General features: G+C 35.4%; 2 protein-coding genes and 1 pseudogene across 3 annotated transcripts; 2 read left to right on the top strand and 1 right to left on the bottom strand.

The window, feature by feature from the left end:
• Positions 1-1,656: 1,656 nt before the first annotated feature.
• Positions 1,657-3,508, top strand: LOC123221581 (annotated as a pseudogene).
• Positions 3,509-4,380: 872 nt separating this feature from the next.
• LOC123221145 (transcription factor HY5-like) lies at positions 4,381-5,410 on the bottom strand. 2 transcript variants are annotated; one of them, XM_044643867.1, is made up of 4 exons: positions 5,176-5,410; positions 4,933-5,083; positions 4,688-4,844; positions 4,381-4,602 (listed from the first exon to the last, which is right to left on the bottom strand). In XM_044643867.1, exons 1-4 carry the CDS (start codon positions 5,303-5,305, stop codon positions 4,528-4,530), a joined length of 513 nt encoding a protein of 170 aa, XP_044499802.1. In that variant the 5' UTR covers positions 5,306-5,410; the 3' UTR covers positions 4,381-4,527. The 2 variants fall into 2 exon arrangements, with proteins under 2 accessions (XP_044499802.1, XP_044499803.1); XM_044643868.1 differs by having other exon boundaries at positions 5,188-5,401.
• Positions 5,411-8,625: 3,215 nt separating this feature from the next.
• Positions 8,626-13,433, top strand: LOC123221144 (titin-like). The gene is made up of 2 exons (XM_044643866.1): positions 8,626-8,953; positions 9,840-13,433. Exons 1-2 carry the CDS (start codon positions 8,876-8,878, stop codon positions 13,086-13,088), a joined length of 3,327 nt encoding a protein of 1,108 aa, XP_044499801.1. The 5' UTR covers positions 8,626-8,875; the 3' UTR covers positions 13,089-13,433.
• Positions 13,434-19,150: the final 5,717 nt, after the last annotated feature.

Raw genomic sequence — 19,150 nt, 5'->3', positions numbered from 1 at the left:
TCAAAAAAAGTGAGTAAAATCAACTACTACCTAGCTTGATTTCTGCATAGCCATTATTTAAACTAACACACTAACTTGTGTCAAAACTCCATCTAACACACCTAACATTATAAATTTTACACAAGCACAAGTTAATCACAAAAACATTACATCAAAGTTACCAGGTAAGCAATGTCATTATGCCACATCAATGTTCAACTTCCATGTCAACTTGACTTCCAACTCAGCTTTCAGCTCATTATTGATTCACTTTAGCACATCATTGTTATTCCTACTAAGTTTTAACATGTATTAATACTCCTATGTCTTTGTAAGTTGGACATATCTAATTTTTGGCTAAGGTTGATTCATGAGTATCACTAATTTGATTTTGTTGAAATACAGATTTAGATGTATTTGATGTAAAGACTTAATTTGGCCACCAAGGAAGCACGGAAATGCACTGCATAGTGCGTTCCCGAGTTTCCAAAATGTTTCAGATTCTGAAACAGCCCTAAACCGGTATGAAATGTTTCGGGGCCGTTTTGATTATTTTGCAAAAATACAAAACGTGTTTCTTGACATATCCCTAAGCATAGGAAACGTCCCAAAGCAATATGCTTCTTCCTTATTCCCAATTTCATTCAATTTCCAGTAACCTAATATCTATCCATCCTAAGCATACGTCTCGGCTCCTCACAGTCTCCGACTCTAACTCCGGCGCAGCATCTTAACTCATCACCGCCTCCGGTGGCTCAAAGTCTCAGGCTAATCTATTATGTTATTCTTTAATCTTTATATTCTTCTGTAATATTCATATTTGTCTTCACTATTCAATTTGGCGATTAAACTGTAGAGATATGAATCAGTCTTTGCTAAAAAGAGTTTCTCAAGTAGTTATTAAAGGAACATGTGATACATCTTGTTGTAAGAATTTTGAAGATCAGAAAAAAGGATAGAAGAACAAGAGAAAAACCTAAAGAAAAGTTTGAAATATGCAAAGGGAAAAAAGTAAGAAGAGATTAGACAGTAAAATATTCATCCAGAAATTAATGTTGTCTGGTTTAAATTTTATTTATGTTAGTGTTGGATTGTAAATACTTCTAGGAAGAGTTGGAAAGAGTGTCCCATTGCTGTGTTTTTTTTTTTTAAATGCAGAGTATTGTATTTTCTTATAAAAATTTGGTATTTATAAATAATCCCAACATTTTTAATATTTAAACATTTTCCACTTTTCAGTTTCTTATATTTTTGAAAAAATACGTTTCAGCATTTCCGTTTCTCCGTTTTCATGTTTCAATATTTCCGTTTCTGTGTTACTTAGTTGGCCACTACTATGATATCAACTATAAAGAGGCAATATCTAACGGTAATAGCATGATTTCACTAAAATTTTCTTACTGTTGTATCCTATTTCTACCAACTATAATAATTACTTTTATAGGTAACCATTTCTTCTTTCTGTACTAATAAAGCTCCTCAGCCATGGTAATAATCAGTTCTCTCATTTAACAACATCATGTAATACATTATATATTCTTTGCATTATGTTAAGTGTATATGCAGATGTGGGTGCATGGCAGTGTAACCTTTCTCTAATTATTATTCTCACGCATACATTATTTATACGTGATGATCCTATTTAATCTAATATAATGTAGGACTCCACTGATAATAATGTTGGCGTCAAAGATTTCGTCTATCAACCCACGAAGAATCCGCAGAAACAAGGCGGATTTAAAGCCACTTATTTCATCTTTGGTAAGCCACTGAAGTGATTACGAAAATATAAAATCAATATTAATTATGTTTGGAATTAAAAATTTGCATGCGTAAATCTTATTTGCAGCAAATTTACTCATATGGTCTCTTGACAATTAGGGATACTCGTTGCTGGATTTTCAATCCCATGATTCCAAACTGCAACCTCAGCCTTGCGGGAAGACCAGCTGTGTGGAGGGTACTAAAGCTCCTGTTCTATCTTTCAATATGCCTTTTGGGACTTGGAGGTGGTGGAATCAGAGGGTCGGTTCCAGCTTTAGGTGCTGATCAGACTGACTACAGGGATCCCGAAGAACGCTTGTTTGTAGCCACCTTCTTCAACTGGTTTCTGCTGAGTATAACAATTGGGGCTTCAATTGGGGTCACATTTGTAGTGTATGTAAGCACAACCGTGGGATGGGAAATCGGTTTCATCATTTCCATGTCTTGCTCTTTTGTTGGTCTTATCTTTGCTGCATTAGGAAAGCCATCTTATCGAGTTCGAGTGGCAGGAGATAGTCCATTGTTGAGGATTGTAGAGGTTTAACTGTTTGTTAATTCCCTTAATATATACTGTTCCTTAAATATTCAAACGTACAGGTTACTCTGCTCTTAAAATCCTTGGTATTTCATTTCAATTTTCAGGTCTTGTTGGTTAGTGTAAAGAACTGGCGGACAAAAGTTCCTCAGAACTCAGAAGACTTATATGAGTCTGCTTTAAGGGGAGAGCTCATCCCCCACACCAACCAATTCAGGTTGATCTCCTTTACTATATATTTTACGAAGCAAACTTCCATTATCCTTCTACTAACAAATCGATTCAACTGTTTAACTATTGCCAGATTCTTGGACAAAGCAGCAGTTCTCCCCAGTGGCATGATACCAAGAAAATGGAAAGTTTGCACGGTGCACAAGTTGAAGAAGTGAAGATCCTAACAAGGATGATGCCAATCCTTCTAAGCACAACCCTCATGAACACATGCCAAGCCCAATTGCAAACTTTTTCTGTCCAACAAGGAACCATCATGAATACAAGACTTGGCAGTTTCCAAGTCCCTGTGGCCTCGATTCCAGTGATTCCTTTAGTGTTCATGTCCATTCTTATACCTATTTATGAATTTGCATTTGTTCCTGTTTTGCGGAATGTGACAGGCCATCCCAATGGCACAACACACCTGCAAATGGTGGCAGTTGGGCTTATCCTCTCAGCCATTTCAATGACAATAGCTGGAATTGTAGAGGTGAAGAGAAAGCATGAATTTGTCCTCCACAATCACCTCATTCTCTTTTGGCTTTCTATTCATTATGCAATCTTTGGAATAGCTGACATGTTCACAACTTGTTGGGCTAATGGAGTTCTTTTATAGTGAGGCTCCCGTTGGCATGCGATCTCTATCAACCTCCTTTTCCTGGCTTTCTCTTTCTATCGGTTACTACTTGAGCTCAGTATTCGTTGAGGTTATTAACTCAGTGACTAGTCGTTATACAAAAAGCAAGAGAGGGTGGCTTCAAGGGCTTGACATGAACAAAAACCACGTGGAACTATTCTACTGGTTTTTGGCAATCCTGAGCGTTGTTAATTTTGGAAATTATGTCTTTTGGGCTAAATGGTACAAGTATAAAAAAGACACTTGCGTTGATGAAGAAAGACTGATCAAAACAGGGCCTGGTCGCATGGATGAGTCTTTGTCAGGCTCTACTACAAGTAATTTAAGCTTAGTGTCTCAGAGGGAAGATGTTAAGGAAGCAAACTCAACTTAAACAATATGCGTGCTGAAGAGTTTGGGACTAAATTAAAGCAAGATATACTTGCCAAGTGGTTTTATATATAATGTGTTCAAATTTTGCATTGTATGAAGAGAAAAGCCTTTTGATACCCAATCAATCTCCGACTTGCTCATCTTGCATGTTTGACACATAATATTCGTTTAGGTTCTTATCATTTTTATGGCTGAAATATATTGTGCTATCAATGAAAGCCGGCCATTGACAAGTACAGGTCTCATGATCCTAAACAGATTCTATCTTCAGCCTCATTGGTTGATCCTAGCTAGTAGCCAGTTATTCCTATAGCATCCAACTGCATAGGCATTCTGTTGGGATTGAAGTAGGAAGAACAAATAATATATGTAAGTGAAGACATGAGAGAAAACAGGTTCATGTATATGCATATGTAAACATATGTTTATGTTATTGACCTATGGATCCTGCGATAATACTTACCACAACCTTGTATTTAGAGGAAGATGGAGTTAAACTTGATTTTGAAATTTTTAATTACATTGCTAATACTGTGAATCTGTGTTACTTGAGTGAGCATTACATTGATTTTTTTTTTTTTTTTGGGCCAAGAATGACATGTACAGTGTATTTGTATGGTTTAATTGAAGGAAGCAAAAAGTTGTGGGTTGACATACAGATACTAAGGTTTTGATGATTTGCAGGCAGGCGGAAAGCCTTCAGTCGTCGCTCCAGACCAGAGTGCCCTCCTGGGGAGCAACCGAGAACCACTGCCAGCAGGACTTATTATTAATTACTGATATCTACATTTCATGACCAAAATTTTAATCAATTTTGTTCTTTTCTAGTACCAAAATCTTACCCCAATATAATAGTAATCTGTGCATCAAGCAAAGAAAATAAAAAGCAGAAGGTACTCAAATTGTATAATTATAAAATTCTGGGTACATAAAAACGATATAATTAAGCTAATATAGAATTACAGTATAAAGAAAGAGAGGCAAATTAACAGTGGTGACAAGCTCGCTATGGCTCACTGTGTTGTAATCAGTTGTTGCTCAACAAATGATCCTGCTTTTGCTCAATACTCTCATCAAGTTTAGGCCTTGTATTCAAAAGAACCTGGTAGAGATGGAATTGTTGGAATTAATCAGGTGAAGGTGAAATAAAAGTAGATATCAAATTCTAATAACTTAAATTAACTGACCTTCCGAAGCATAGTGTTTTCATTGATCAAAGTTGAAATCTTCTCCTCCAATTTGGAGTTTGTGTCCTGCAATTCCTTGGCTCTGGATTCCAGGTCGTTCACATAAACTTTCTTCCTTTCTCGAGCTTGTTGAGCAGAAACCCTGTTCCTTAGCAACCTGAGTAATAATTATTGTTAAGTAATTAATTAATTATATTCCAATTAATCCAAACCAATCATTAATGATAATAACACCACGTACGTACCTCTTAAGCCTTCTGTACTCCTTATCAACAGGGTTAGGTCCCCTGCGCCGCTTCTGCAGATTCTGATTATTATTAATCTGGGAAGTGTTGTTAGTTATGATAGATGGGTTTTCCACGTCGGGAACCGTAAGTAAATCTTCATCACTCTCTTCTGCAAACAAATCATTAAAACATTACATATATATATGTATATATAATATTTAATAGGTTAATATATATATATATATATATATAAACACGTACGTAAACACCAACCTACTTTGCTCCTCTTCTTGTTCTCGAATGTAGAAGATCTAGATTCAACTACTTGTGCTTCAACCATGGTGGAGGGTTTGTTTGTTCTGCCTTGTCTGAGTGTTGAAGCAGAGGACATGCATATATCTATCAGTCTCAAATGGCAGGGAGAATGTGTTAAGGGTGGATTTGGTTGCCTAAGGTTTGGTTGATGAATGAACACGTTGATGCATGCACAGCCTCAACTGCAAATCCATAAGCCTTAACATTGCAAATATATGTTAGAGACACTAATTCAAAGCATTATTTAATAAACCCATTTATCACTCATATCTTTCTACTTTTTCAACAATTACTAAGGAATTAATCAATCAACCAAAGCTATTTTATATATTTCTTTAAGCCCTACAAATTGATATGCCTTTAACTCTTAGATTGATGGGTAAATTATTTTTTCACCCAAGGTTTAGGGAAATCACAAGTTGGGTATCCTTTTAAATTTTTAATTCCAAATACCCACTCAAAATGCAATTTTATTAAGGGAAAAGGACTATTTCCCACATATTTTTTAGTCCTATCTTAAACGCATACTTACGTCTAATAAAAAACTCAAATACCCACCCAAAGTTTAATCTGTTTGCATCCACCCACATATTTTATGTTAGATTAAGGGGCAAATTTGTTATTTTATTAATAATATTAAATAATTAAAATTTTATCTCATTTTTGCCCCTTTAATTTGAAAAACTAACATTTGTCCTCGGAATTCAGTTTTAAAAAATTCACTTTTTTCCCCTGAAATGCAGTCACTTTTTTTGGCGACAACGAAGAAGTTTTCGTCCAGAGGTCAACCACCTCTGGATGACGATGACATCTAGACAACAATCGTCGTCCAAGAAGGATAACCGTCGTCCAGATCTTTAGACGACGAGCATTGTCCAAAGAATGGACGACACTCCGTCGTCCAGTGAAGCTCAACGAGCGTCATCCAGATCTAGATGACGCTCGTCACTTTCCCTCTAGCCACGTCGTCGTTGGTGGCTGGAGGAAAAGTGAAAAACAATTAGGGTTTTGGGGGGGGGGGGGGGGTGAAAGTCATTTTTCAAAGTTTAGAGATGGGGGTAAAAGTTAATTTTTAAAATCAGAGAGGAAAAATGCGATAAAATTATATAACTGTAATGTAAACAGTAAAATAACGGTTTTACCTAGACCTGGCCACGGTTCATGAACCACCGGTTTCGGTTCGAAACCGCCGGTTCACGGTTCGAAAATATAAGGACCATGAACCGAAACCGTAACAAGACGGTTCGTCCACGGTTCAGAACCAACGGTTTCGGTTCGAAATCGATATTGAACCGTCAATTCTAATACATGATCTTGATTTAATTTTTAAATTATTAATTAAAATAATTGAAAATAAAAAGAAAAGCTTTCACTTTGAGATTGTTGTTCCATCTCCATCTGTTGTTGATGTTGTTGTTGTTGCTCCACCTCTTCATATTGGTTTTCACTTCTTGTGAATGAAAATCATCTATAAATTGATTTTCATTCACATTTGATATATGTGAATATTGACCAAATCTCCTATTACCGGAAGAATTTCCACTACTTGTCATTTTTTGATAATAAATAAAATTAATTATATAAATAAATTATATGATTAATTATAAAAGATAATAAATAAAATAAATTATAGAAATAAATTCTATAATTAATTATGAATTGTATAAAAAAATTGAAATTGAAATTAATAAAAAATTAAGAAAGAATTTAATTAAATTTAAGAAAATTTGATTGAGAGAATATTAAGAGTTTAAAGAATGAGAATGAGAGTTTGAAAGATTGAGTGAGAGAGTAGAGAGATTAAGATTTGAGAGAATAGAATTTGAAGGGGTATATATAGAAAAAAAACTTTTTTGAAAAAAATTAAAAATGAGAGGGTGAATTGAAATTCTAAAAATTGCAAGGGACCGCCTGCAACTTCTCTGCTCTGAAAATTGCAGGGGACCACGGTCCCCTGCATTTTTTCCTTCAAAGCCAACGGTTCCCTGCGCAGGGAACCGTTGGCTTTTTAAAAAAAATTCAAAAAAAAATAAAAAAATTCAAATTTTTTTCGGTTCAGCACAATAAACCACCGATTCATAAACCAGCGTGAACCGACGGTTCCACGGTTCCAATTTATGTGAACCGGAACCGAACCGTAGAACCACGGTTTCGGTTCCGGTTCAGTCCGGTTCTGGGTCTGTCGGTTCCGGTTTCGGTTTTATCCGGGCCAGTTTCGGTCCAGTTCACGGGTCAAACCGGCCCGTGGCCAGGTCTAGTTTTACCCCTCTATTTAACGGATAACTTAACGGTGGTTTAAAGATAGATAGGTGTTTGAATTTTTCATCAAGCGTGAGTATGTTTTTGCGATAGGGCTAAAAAAATGGGTGGGAAATAGTATTTTTCCCTTTTATTAAAGGAAAAGGATTTTGACATAATCTTAAACAAATAAATTATCATATTATCCTTAATTTTTCTATTTGTACAATTTCTATGAGATGAAGTTTGAATTGCACCATTCAAGATATTATCTAGTGATTCATGGTTAATCACATCAATCACCTTCTCAGTTGCTATTCAAGGACTAAATCTTGATTAACTTTTTTTTTTTTTTTTTTTCAAAATTTTGAATTTTATATTTTAGATTTAAGAAAAACCAAAATGATTATTTTTTTATGATTAGTTTTTTTCATCAAACGAATGTTGTAATTTAGGTTGATGTTTATAATTTAGTCAATCAAGGGTGGAAACTTGTAGTTTCTCCATCCGAACTTTGTGAGAAAAACTAATTTACTATTAATTAATCCATACTTCAATTAGATGGCCAAACTTCTTCTCCACCTCTGAAAAAATTAAAATAAAATAAGGCCATTAAATTTGTGGTTTTTAGTAGCGAAGACTTTGGTCACTTTGGCCACAAATATTTCTACATGAGAACACCAAATGGGCTCCAACTTGGCTGCTTGAAAAGCTCTAAACCAAGTTAGACATTCTGAACTGGCTTAGATTTGACCTCTCATAACGCTCTTTATCTATCAATTATTTAGACTATATGTATTTATCTTTTTCATTTTTTTCTATAGCACAAGCATTGCAAGTCTTAATTGTATTGTAATATTAAATGTTGATTATATAAAGACTGAGTCGGTTCACATGTTCCTGGACCTGGGTCAGGGTGAGTGTGGTTTAAAAGAAAAAGACTGACATGGACTTCCTTCCAATTTTGCTTGCTTTTCTGGATTATATATCAATATATGGTAAGACAGCCAACCCATATCATACTTTGTTTTGTTTGAATTAGATGTTTATCAGTTTTTCCGGTAAAAGTCCACTTTTATAACGAATTACATAATATTATAAGGCACCAACACTGTCCAATCCAATATTATTTATAAGAGTTGCTATTCTGACACACCTCATCCTGGTTTTACTTGTCTTTCTGTTTATTCGCTGGCAATCCAATCAATCAACAGATAAGAATGTTGGTTAGATTTTAGATCCACAGTAGCTGTAGATATATTAAGTAAAAGTGTAAATTCTGTTCATTCATGTCTTTTTACTAAAACTGGTGGGGCTACCTTCTTAGTCACTGTTTCTGGTCTTTCCCTTTTTCATATCACCACCGATTCATCAACTCAAACACTGTCATTCATTCAATTCTTTCTCCATGGCCACTATTAAACCTGATCCTCAGACTGTTGTATCAGTATCACTACTGGAATCTGAATCAGATCATCATGACCAGGTACTTTTTTATTGCTTACACTTCACTTCTTCTATATTCTTTCACTCTACAGGATCTTACAAAACAAACTTGATAGGTTTACTTGTTTATTATACAGAAACACTTATTATGTTGTTTGCTTCCTGTCTCTCTTCAACTTACCTTTGGATTTTCGATTACAGGGATTGTTACTTTGTTTAATTCTATATGACTGTCTGCCGTGTCTATTAATTGTCTTTCTTTACTAATTTCATGCTTTGTTTAATTGTACATGACTGTATGCCTTGTCTATGAAGTGTCGTTCATTAATAATTTCATTTCTTCCTTACTTTTTGGATTTCTTCCCTCACTCAAAACACAACTAAATTACCCTGTTTTAAGAGATGCAACACGGTCCTGAGTTTTGTTTTTAAATTATCAAGGAGAAAACAACTGTTGTACATTTGTCTTTGTAACACTTTCCCATATGACAAAGCATTGGAGAGATATTGGAATTGGTTGAGTAGTTATGAGTTCCTAAACTATCGAAACATAGTTTGGATTGCAATAAGAATCCTAACAGACTCTGTATGAAAAAGCGGTTGGGCTACTGTTTCAGAATGTTCAAAATTTTTTTAGTCCCTTTGTCTTGCACTGCACCCTCAAGATCATTTCTGTTTATACAGCATGATAATTCTAAAGTTCAATAAATGGTAAACCAAAAGATCTAATATTTATAATGTGGACAGAAAAGTTTGATTATCTGCAAATCAATCCCAAAAGAGAACATAGAGAATATATATATTTACTGTCTATGGTCGCAGCAAATTCTATTTTTGACTCCATACACATGATTTTGCTTCCAATAAATGAACATTAATACTCTCTTTTTAATCCCTAACTTTCTAAGGATTTTGATTTGTTACAGTCTGTGGACAAGAAGGTTAGCGAAGAAATACAAGCAACCAAAGTGGAAAACATTTCTCCAGCCAATGATGATGGAAAAAAAGATGAATTTGAAAAACCTGAAGAAGAGAATTCTTCAGGTACCGAAAATCCTGTTGGCAATATATTGGCTTCAGATATTCCTCCGGAAGCTGAAAAAAATGATACAGATATTTCAGTTGGAGAACCTGAACCATCTTCCAGGATAGATTCTGCAGGTAAGACTGTTGAAACAGAAAGCAAGGCAAAGCCAACAAGTGAAAATTTATCAGAGGAGAAAATGGACATTGGAGTAGCAGAGGAGAAACCGGAAACTGAAGCTATCAAAGAAGTAGAAGAGGAGAAATCAGGAGTTGAAGCAGTTGACATTCTGTCAAAGGAGAAACCAATAGGTGAAAATGTTCAAGAGAAGAAACTAGCGGCCGAAAATGTGCAAGAGGGGAAACCAGTTGCAATTGAAGCAGTTGAAAAAGCAGAAGTTGAAAAAGCAATTGAAGAAGAGAATTCTTCAGGTAACGAAAATCCTGTTGGCGATATATTAGCTTCAGATATTCCTCCGGAAGCTGAAAAAAATGATACAGATATTTCAGTCGGAGAACCTGAACGATCTTCCAGGATAGATTCTGCAGGTAAGACTGTTGAAACAGAAAGCAAGGCAAAGCCAACAAGTGAAAATTTATCAGAGGAGAAAATAGAGATTGAAGTAGCAGAGGAGAAACCAGAAACTGAAGCTATCAAAGAAGTAGAAGAGGAGAAATCAGGAGTTGAAGTGGTTGACATTTTGTCAAAGGAGAAACCAATAGGTGAAAATGTTCAAGAGGAGAAACTAGCGGCCGAAAATGTGCAAGAGAGGAAACCAGTTGCAATTGAAGCAGTTGAAAAAGCAGAAGTTGAAAAAGCAATTGAAGAAGAGAATTCTTCAGGTAACGAAAATCCTGTTGGCGATATATTAGCTTCAGATATTCCTCCGGAAGCTGAAAAAAATGATACAGATATTTCAATCGGAGAACCTGAACGATCTTCCAGGATAGATTCTGCAGGTAAGACTGTTGAAACAGAAAGCAAGGCAAAGCCAACAAGTGAAAATTTATCAGAGGAGAAAATAGAGATTGAAGTAGCAGAGGAGAAACCAGAAACTGAAGCTATCAAAGAAGTAGAAGAGGAGAAATCAGGAGTTGAAGTGGTTGACATTTTGTCAAAGGAGAAACCAATAGGTGAAAATGTTCAAGAGGAGAAACTAGATGCCGAAAATGTGCAAGAGAGGAAACCAGTTGCAATTGAAGCAGTTGAAAAAGCAATTGAAGAAGAGAATTCTTCAGGTAACGAAAATCCTGTTGGCAATATATTAGCTTCAGATATTCCTCCGGAAGCTGAAAAAAATGATACAGATATTTCAGTCGGACAGCCTGAACGATCTTCCAGGATAGATTCTGCAGGTACGACTGTTGAAACAGAAAGCAAGGCAAAGCCAACAAGTGAAAATTTATCAGAGGAGAAAATGGACATTGAAGTAGCAGAGGAGAAACCAGAAACTGAAGGTATTAAAGAAGTAGAAGAGGAGAAATCAGGAGTTGAAGCAGTTGACATTTTGTCAAAGAAGAAACCAATAGGTGAAAATGTTCAAGAGGAGAAACTAGCAGCCGAAAATGTGCAAGAGGGGAAACCAGTTGCAATTGAAGTAGTTGAAAAAACAGAAGTGGAGAAGTCAGCAGCTGAAAATGTGCAAGAGGTTAAACCAGTAGCAGCTGAAGTAGTTGAGACTACACGAGAGGAGAAACCATCAGTTCAAAATGTACAAGAAGAAAGACCAGTTATTGATGAGGTACAAGAGGAGAAGCCATCGGTTGAAATTGTACAAGAACAGAGCCTAGCACTTGAACATGTACTAGAAGAGAAACCAGTTGTCGAAGAGGTGCAAGAGGAAAAGCCAGCTGTTGAGGATTTACAAGAGATGAAGCCAGCGGTTGAAGATGTAGAGGAGGAGAAGAAGCCAACAATCGAAGAAGTTCAAGAGAAGAAACCAGCAATCGAAGATGTGCTAGAGGAGAAACCGACAGTTTCAGATGTGCAAGAAGAGAAACCAGCAGTTGTAGATGTAAAAGAGGAGAATCCAGCAATTGAAGATGTACTACAGGAGAAACCCGCAGTTGAAGATGTGCTAGAGGAGAAACCCACAGTTAAAGATTTACAAGAGAAGAAGCCAACAGTTGAAGATGTACAGGAGGAGAAGCCAGCAGTTGGAGATGTACTAGAGGAGAAACCAACAGTTGATGTACAAGAGCAAAGGCCCGCAATTGAAAATGTACAAGAGAAGAAACCTGTAGTTGAAGGTATAGAAGAGGAGAAACCAGCAGTTGAAGATGTAAAAGAGGTGAAATCAGCAGTTAAAGAAGCCAAAGAGGAGAAACCAACAGTTGAAGATGTACAAGAAGAGAAATCAGCAGTTGAGGATGTAAAAGAGGAGAAACCAAAGGTTGAAGATGTAAAAGAGGAGAAATCTGCGGTTGAATATATAATAGAGAAGAAACCAGTAGTTGGAGATGTACAAGAGGGGAAACCAGTAGTTGGAGTTGTACAAGAGGGGAAGCCAGCAGTTGGAGTTGTACAAGAGGAGAAACCAGCAGTTGAAGATGTGCAGGAGGAGAAAACAGATAAATCAACGGTTGAAACTGCCCAAAAAAACCTAGAGGAGAAATCAAAAATTGATGATGTAGAGCCCCTTTCATTGACTGAAGCAGTTGACAAAATAATGAATACAAGCTCAAATGATGTTGCTGAAGGTCTGTTAAAAGAGGTTGCGGAAATTAAGGAAGAAAAAAATGTCGAAACTGAAGAGAAGAATGGGAAAATTGAAGAAGCAGTTGAAAGTGAAAGAATCAAAGATGTAGATACGAATGGTTCCAATGGTGCTTCTGAAGCAGCAGAAAAGGGAGAGCAGGTTTCTAGAAATGTGGAAGTGATAAATGAGAAAGAGACAAACAATGACAAAGAGGAGACTAAGAAAGCTGATACAGAAGAAGGTGTTGATGAAAATAAGTCCGAACCCCCAGCCAAGGAACCATCCAAAGAAGGTGATGACACAAAAAGAGTTAAATCCACTCAGAAGTCATCAGGGAACATAATGTCCAAGGTCAAACAATCAATGATTAAGGTGAAAAAGGCTTTACTTGGGAAATCTCCAAGCTCCAAAACCATGCAGCCTGAATCAAAAGGAGGTGAAAAAGTGCATTAACTAAATTTGAAGAAGAGGTAGTTTTAAGTTATTATTTGTTATGCTGTCTCTGCGGGTGTGGTTAGGTATGGTATATTTGTTTAATTTTTCTTGGATGGCTTACCTTGATTTGGGTTTATGAGCAGGTGTACATAGCAGGTAATGACCATACACCTTTTATGTGAGGATTTGAAAGGTTTTTTTTTTTTTTGTTTCTTTTTTTTCCCACAGTAGCTACATGCAATACATTGTCTTGGTTGATACAGAGTAGTCTTTTGAGTGAGTGTCTGAATGTTCAATTGAAAGACAATGTACTGAATATTGGTTTGTTTTAATTCTGTTTCAAATGGTTATTAAGTTTTAATATATGTTTGTCCATTTGTAATTTATTGGTGTTCCCAGCTGTTTTATCCTCACAATAAATGTATTATAAAGGTACTATCTAAAAAAATGTTACCTCAATGCATTTATACAAAATATAATATTATAATATTTATTGATAATCTTTGACATCAATATAAAGCTGTGATTCTTGTAGTGCTTGACCCCTATATTTGGATCCTGGATTCATCCATGATTAAGTGGATAGACAGTCAAGGGGTTTGAGGTAGAGAGGGCTCTAATTTGTTGAATCACCGTCAAATTATTTGGTGGCAGGGTGGATTTATTGCCATTTTTCTGGTTACAACTGGAGTCTTCATGCGGCTGGCAGAGATATATACAGAAGCCCATGCTTGGCAGTCCGGATTGCTTTGAGTTTCATGTCAGGTTGAATAAAGATGACAGTTTAAAAAAGAATTGGAATTAGACCAGAAGTCTAGGAAGCATATTACAGGTTGTATTGGATTCCTGCTGCAGTGGTCGGAGAAGCCAGTATCGAAGCACTTTAAAATTGCTGTGTTTTTCTTGCTTGCTTTCCTTCCATATTTTGCATTCCTCCTGCCGCAACAAACGGTATTAACAGATTGATTTATCAAGAAACGGAGGTTGTCAAATCACCCACGAAAGTTTTTAGTATAGCTAGGCGGGTTTTGTATCTCTGTCCAAATAATTATTTATAATAATTTGTGACTATTTATAGACTTTATTTCTGTTCCATGTGTTTTCAGGGTTGAGGCTTCCACATATGTATATGGCAGCGGAGTTCGGTTGCAACAGTGGAGAGTCCAGAATCCAAATTTAACTACCTTCCAAAGTAAAAAAATAGAGCTTATTACGTTAGTGTGTTTCAGTACTCTACAGCATACACTGGCTTCATCAACTTTTTATTTAGTAGAGTAAACCTGAATCTAGTATCATAGCCTGAAAAGTCACAAATGTGTGTGCTAATAGCCTGAAAAGTCTCCTGCTCTCTTCTTCCATACGCAATCAGAAAATGAAAGGGCCTGCAGGCAAATTAAAATATAGGATCATAATCCAGTACTATTATAGGAGACATATATGCAGCTTATGTTCTGATGTTATCAAATTGCTATGTAAGTTATTAACAGGAGTTGTGCATTATACATGTACACATGATTAAATATGAAAAGAAAGATAATAGCTTCAACATTACAGTGAATAGACAGGTTCGATGATGGAGGGATGAGAAGAGAATAATTAAAGTGAGTAGACAAAACTTTATTGGGTTGATGAATGAGGTGGAAACAGTAAAAGGGCAATTAGGAAATATTGTAGGTAAGAATGGAGGCAGAGTTATTAGATGTTAGCAAGTTTAATCCATTTCATAGCCAGTCTTAACACAAAAGAAAAGTAGCTATTGGGGGCTCCCCTTTCTCTTGACATGCCCACCTCTAATTCTCTTTCAATGTCCTCTAGTTGTGCATTTCTACATATGTTGTACACAAAGTGCATGAAAAAAGGGGCATTGAAATAAGAGAAAGATACCCCGGTGAAGCAACATAGGGGGAACGACCTTTTCCTTTACCCTTGTTTGTTACAGCCCCAAAACCAAATCAACCGGTTGCTTTCTGTTGGAAAGGAGAGATAACTTTATATAAGGGAAAGGCTTTGTGTAAGAGAATTATTTAAGAGGAAGAGACTTATAATTTTTTATTCATGCTTCAAATATAAAACAACTAAAGCATTTATAGGTACAACGATGACTTTTAAAATCCTAAATACATGAACCTAACATTGAACTTGTACATTAACCATTAACACCCTAACATTGAACTTGTGATACTAACATTGAACTTGTGTATGAACATGAACTTAAACTTGTACATGAATCATGAACATAAACTTATGCTACGAACATTGAACTTTGAGTTGCACAAACATTTAACTTGTATTATATAAGATGCACCTAGAAATGTGTTCATAAATTTGTGTCACATGAGATGCACCTAAAAATATTCAAATTAATCTTCAACACTCCCCCTTAATTTGAAATCTTATTTTTTACTCTAAGATATGCTCGTAGTCGATGAAACTCTTCAAACTTGAGTGGCTTTGTAAAAATGTCCACAACTTGATCATGTGTCTTTACATACTTAAGCTCCACTTCCTTTATCTCATCTTCTAATTTCAGATGTTGCTTTTCCAATTCCATTGTACTTAGAACTAAACCTTTTCCACCTATAACATCCTTGTAAAATGGTTCATTAGTTTGCGGGCACTGTGCTCTATATTCAGCAAATGCCTTATGCAAGTGCTCTATCATGTTATCCCGCTTCTGCACTTTATTAATTAAAAATTGTTGATTCACATTAGACTCTTCACGAACTTGATCTTTGGCATTATTTGCGTCAATAATTTTCAATGATAACTTCTCGTTCAATCTTGTAACTTCATCCTTCTGATGTAAAACTTCGTCTTTTAGCCTTGCATACTCATCACGTTGTTTAATTGACTCGTGTGTTATAGCCTTCAACTAATTGAATTTCTCATTCAATTCTGACACTAAATTTTTTGCCACTTGTCATGTTTGCCTCTCTTGATTTAACTCCACAAGCAATTCTTTATATCTCTCGATAGAAACCTTCTCTTCAAACAAATTTGTTACATCTACCTTTAAACATTTTGCTTCTTTTATCTTGTCATCTTTGACTGTTAGCAACAAAGTGGACTCTTCAACTTCTTGTTTGTCATCAACAACATTCACTTGTTCCTTAACATTAGTTGTTGCAAAATAACATTCCCAAGCATAATGACCAAAATTATGACAATTATAGCACTTAACTTTAGACTTATCGTACATCTTCTCATTTGGTCTAGAATTATTACCTCTTCCTCTACCTCTTACTCTTTCTCGACCTTTATATGATTGATGACTCCTTTCATCATTGGTGAAATTGTTATAATCACCTCTACCTCGTCCTCCTCTACCACAATCTCGACCACGGTCTCGTCCTCGTCCCCGTCCTCGTCCTTTGTGGTTAGTGTTGCCATTATCATCTTTCAAAGAAACTTTTACTTTTAAAGCTTGCTTCAGTGGTTCATCTTCCCTCCTTTTAATCTTGTCTTCACGGGCCTGTAAAGAGCCTTCTAATTGTTCAAGTAACAAGGATTCTAAATCTTTGGATTCTTCAATGACACAAACCACATAATCAAACTTTGGAGTCAAGGAACGAAGAATTTTTTTCCACCACACGAACATCTTTAATCTGATCACCATACCTTTTCATTTGACTTACAATGGCCTTTACCCTTGAACAATAATCTGAAATTGTCTTAGAATCTTTCATACGCAAAGCTTCAAAATCACCTCGTAATGATTAGAGTCGCACTCTTTTCACTTTGTCAACTCCTTGAAATGAACTTTGCAAAATCTCTCATGCATCTTTTGAGGTAGTTTCATCGGCCACCCTCACGAACATTGAATCATCCAAACATTGATGGATGAGGGTGAGTGCTTGTTGATCCTTCTTCCTTATCTTCGCCAAAGCACCCTTCTCATTTTGTGGTAGATCGGCTTCATTTTCAGGTTGTACATAACCTTTCTAAATACTATCTCATGCATCTTGTGAGCCAAGTACGATTTTTATGCGTAGACACCAAGTTCCATAATTTTCTTTTGTGAGGCGAGGAAATTGAAATGAATAGACTTCATTGTTATTGGTCATCTCTAAAAAGAACTAGGCTCTGATATCACTTTGTTGGAGAGGAGAGATAACTTTATATAAGGGAAAAGCTTTGTGTAAGAGAATTATTTGAGAGGAAGAGATTTATAATTTTTTATTCATGCTTCAAATATAAAACAACTAGAGTATTTATAGGTACAACGATGACTTTTAAAATCCTAAATACATGAACCTAACATTGAACTTGTACATTAGTCATTAGCACCCTAACATTGAACTTGTGCTACTAACATTGAACTTGTGTATGAACATGAACTTGAACTTGTACATGAATCATGAACATGAACTTATACTATGAACATTGAACTTTGAGTTGCACAAACATTTAACTTGTATCATATAAGATGTACCTAGAAATGTGTTCATGAATTTGTGTCACATGAGATGCACCTAAAAATATTCAAATTAATCTTCAACACTTTCTTCTTCTTCACCAAACGTCAACTTTTCTTCCACCGAATTCTTTCTGTATTTACATTTAATCAATCATAATTCTTATCAGAACTCATGTAATTACAGATTCGTGAATCTTCATGACTATCACGTGTGAATCTTTACTTGTGTGAGGAATTTAGTTGATTGCGTGTTTCTGAAAGTTGGTCTCATGTCTTCTCTTTTATGCATGGGACCTCTTGGATTATACGCATTAAATTTTACCCTTTACTTTGAAACATCCTGTCCACTCTTATTAATTTCTTCTTCATCATTAATTGACTATTTATAAATGACTGCAATAATCAATATCTCATTAGGTACCATGGTTAATATGAATCATCAACTATTTTAATTGTCATGTTTCTATCTGCAAATTAATTTCTCATTCTTTTCTTCTTTCAAATGTCCATTATAACAATGTATGGAGTACTAACAATTAGTTAGATATTCAAAATATTCAATTAGCAAAGCGGATGGACTAAATGTGATGAAGATAAAGTAAAGCAGAAGGAAGAAAAGTAAAAATAAAAGTATAAAGAGCCAGATTCAGTGAACAAACATTAATATGATGTATGATTATAAAGAGAAGATTGAATCGAAATCTCACGAGAGATAAATAATGACATTGTTAATTTATAGACAAACATCGCAGATAGACTAAATATGATGAATTTGTTTTCCTGTCTTAGAGGTGGCAGTAAAGCAATCTCTTCAATGGACCTATTAAGAGAAGAGGCAGGCTGGCTACTATATAGAGACATACATATATATATATATATATATATATATACACATACACATACATACATATACGTGGAAAAGAAGCAAAAGAATATATAGTGCAGCTTCTCTTTACTCTCTAAAGAGGGGATCGTACATCTTTAAGATTTGCTCTTTTGTCTCCACTCTCTCACTTTTCTTATCTCTAGCCACCTCCTACACCATGCAGTTTTTCCTTTAATCTTCTTTTACTTTGTTTTTCTTTTTCTTTTTCCCTATTGCTATGATTGTTTATCGATATTAAGAAAAAATGAAAAGAGCCTGGACAATCGATCGATCCCCACCTTTAATCTGTCTAGTATAGTTCCATGGCTTTCTCTCGATGGTCTCTGTCGTTGGATTTAAATTAAAGAAGTTTAAAGCTTCAACGTCAACATTAATTTATTAACATTTGTTATGTGAAAGTTGTGGATCGATCAGACAAGCATGAGTTATCTCTATGAACCTCAAAATGAATTAATGCTTTTAGAGTGCGATTAGGCAGTCTTTCATTTTTATCCGTCATAAAAAATAAGTGACAGTGATTGTAGAAAAATTTATGATGTTTAGAAGAAAGGAATGAAGGAAGTTAATTAAGAATTGATGATTTCCGGTTGGGGGCAGAAATCAAGTTGATGAAGGTTAAATAAGTTTGTTTTTTTTAAGAAAGAAGAATAAGAGTGGTTATTCTGACTTAGAAATGGTGCAGTGTATCAAATAATTAAAAGAAGAGAGCTGTTATGAGGTTACCATATCCAAACAACTGGGTATGAAAGATGTTAAATTCCAAATATGTTTGATTGA

The sequence above is a fragment of the Mangifera indica genome, chromosome 7 (genome assembly GCF_011075055.1).
Source record: "Mangifera indica cultivar Alphonso chromosome 7, CATAS_Mindica_2.1, whole genome shotgun sequence".
Lineage (NCBI taxonomy): Eukaryota > Viridiplantae > Streptophyta > Magnoliopsida > Sapindales > Anacardiaceae > Mangifera > Mangifera indica.
This window is presented reverse-complemented; position numbering and strand designations above follow the sequence as displayed.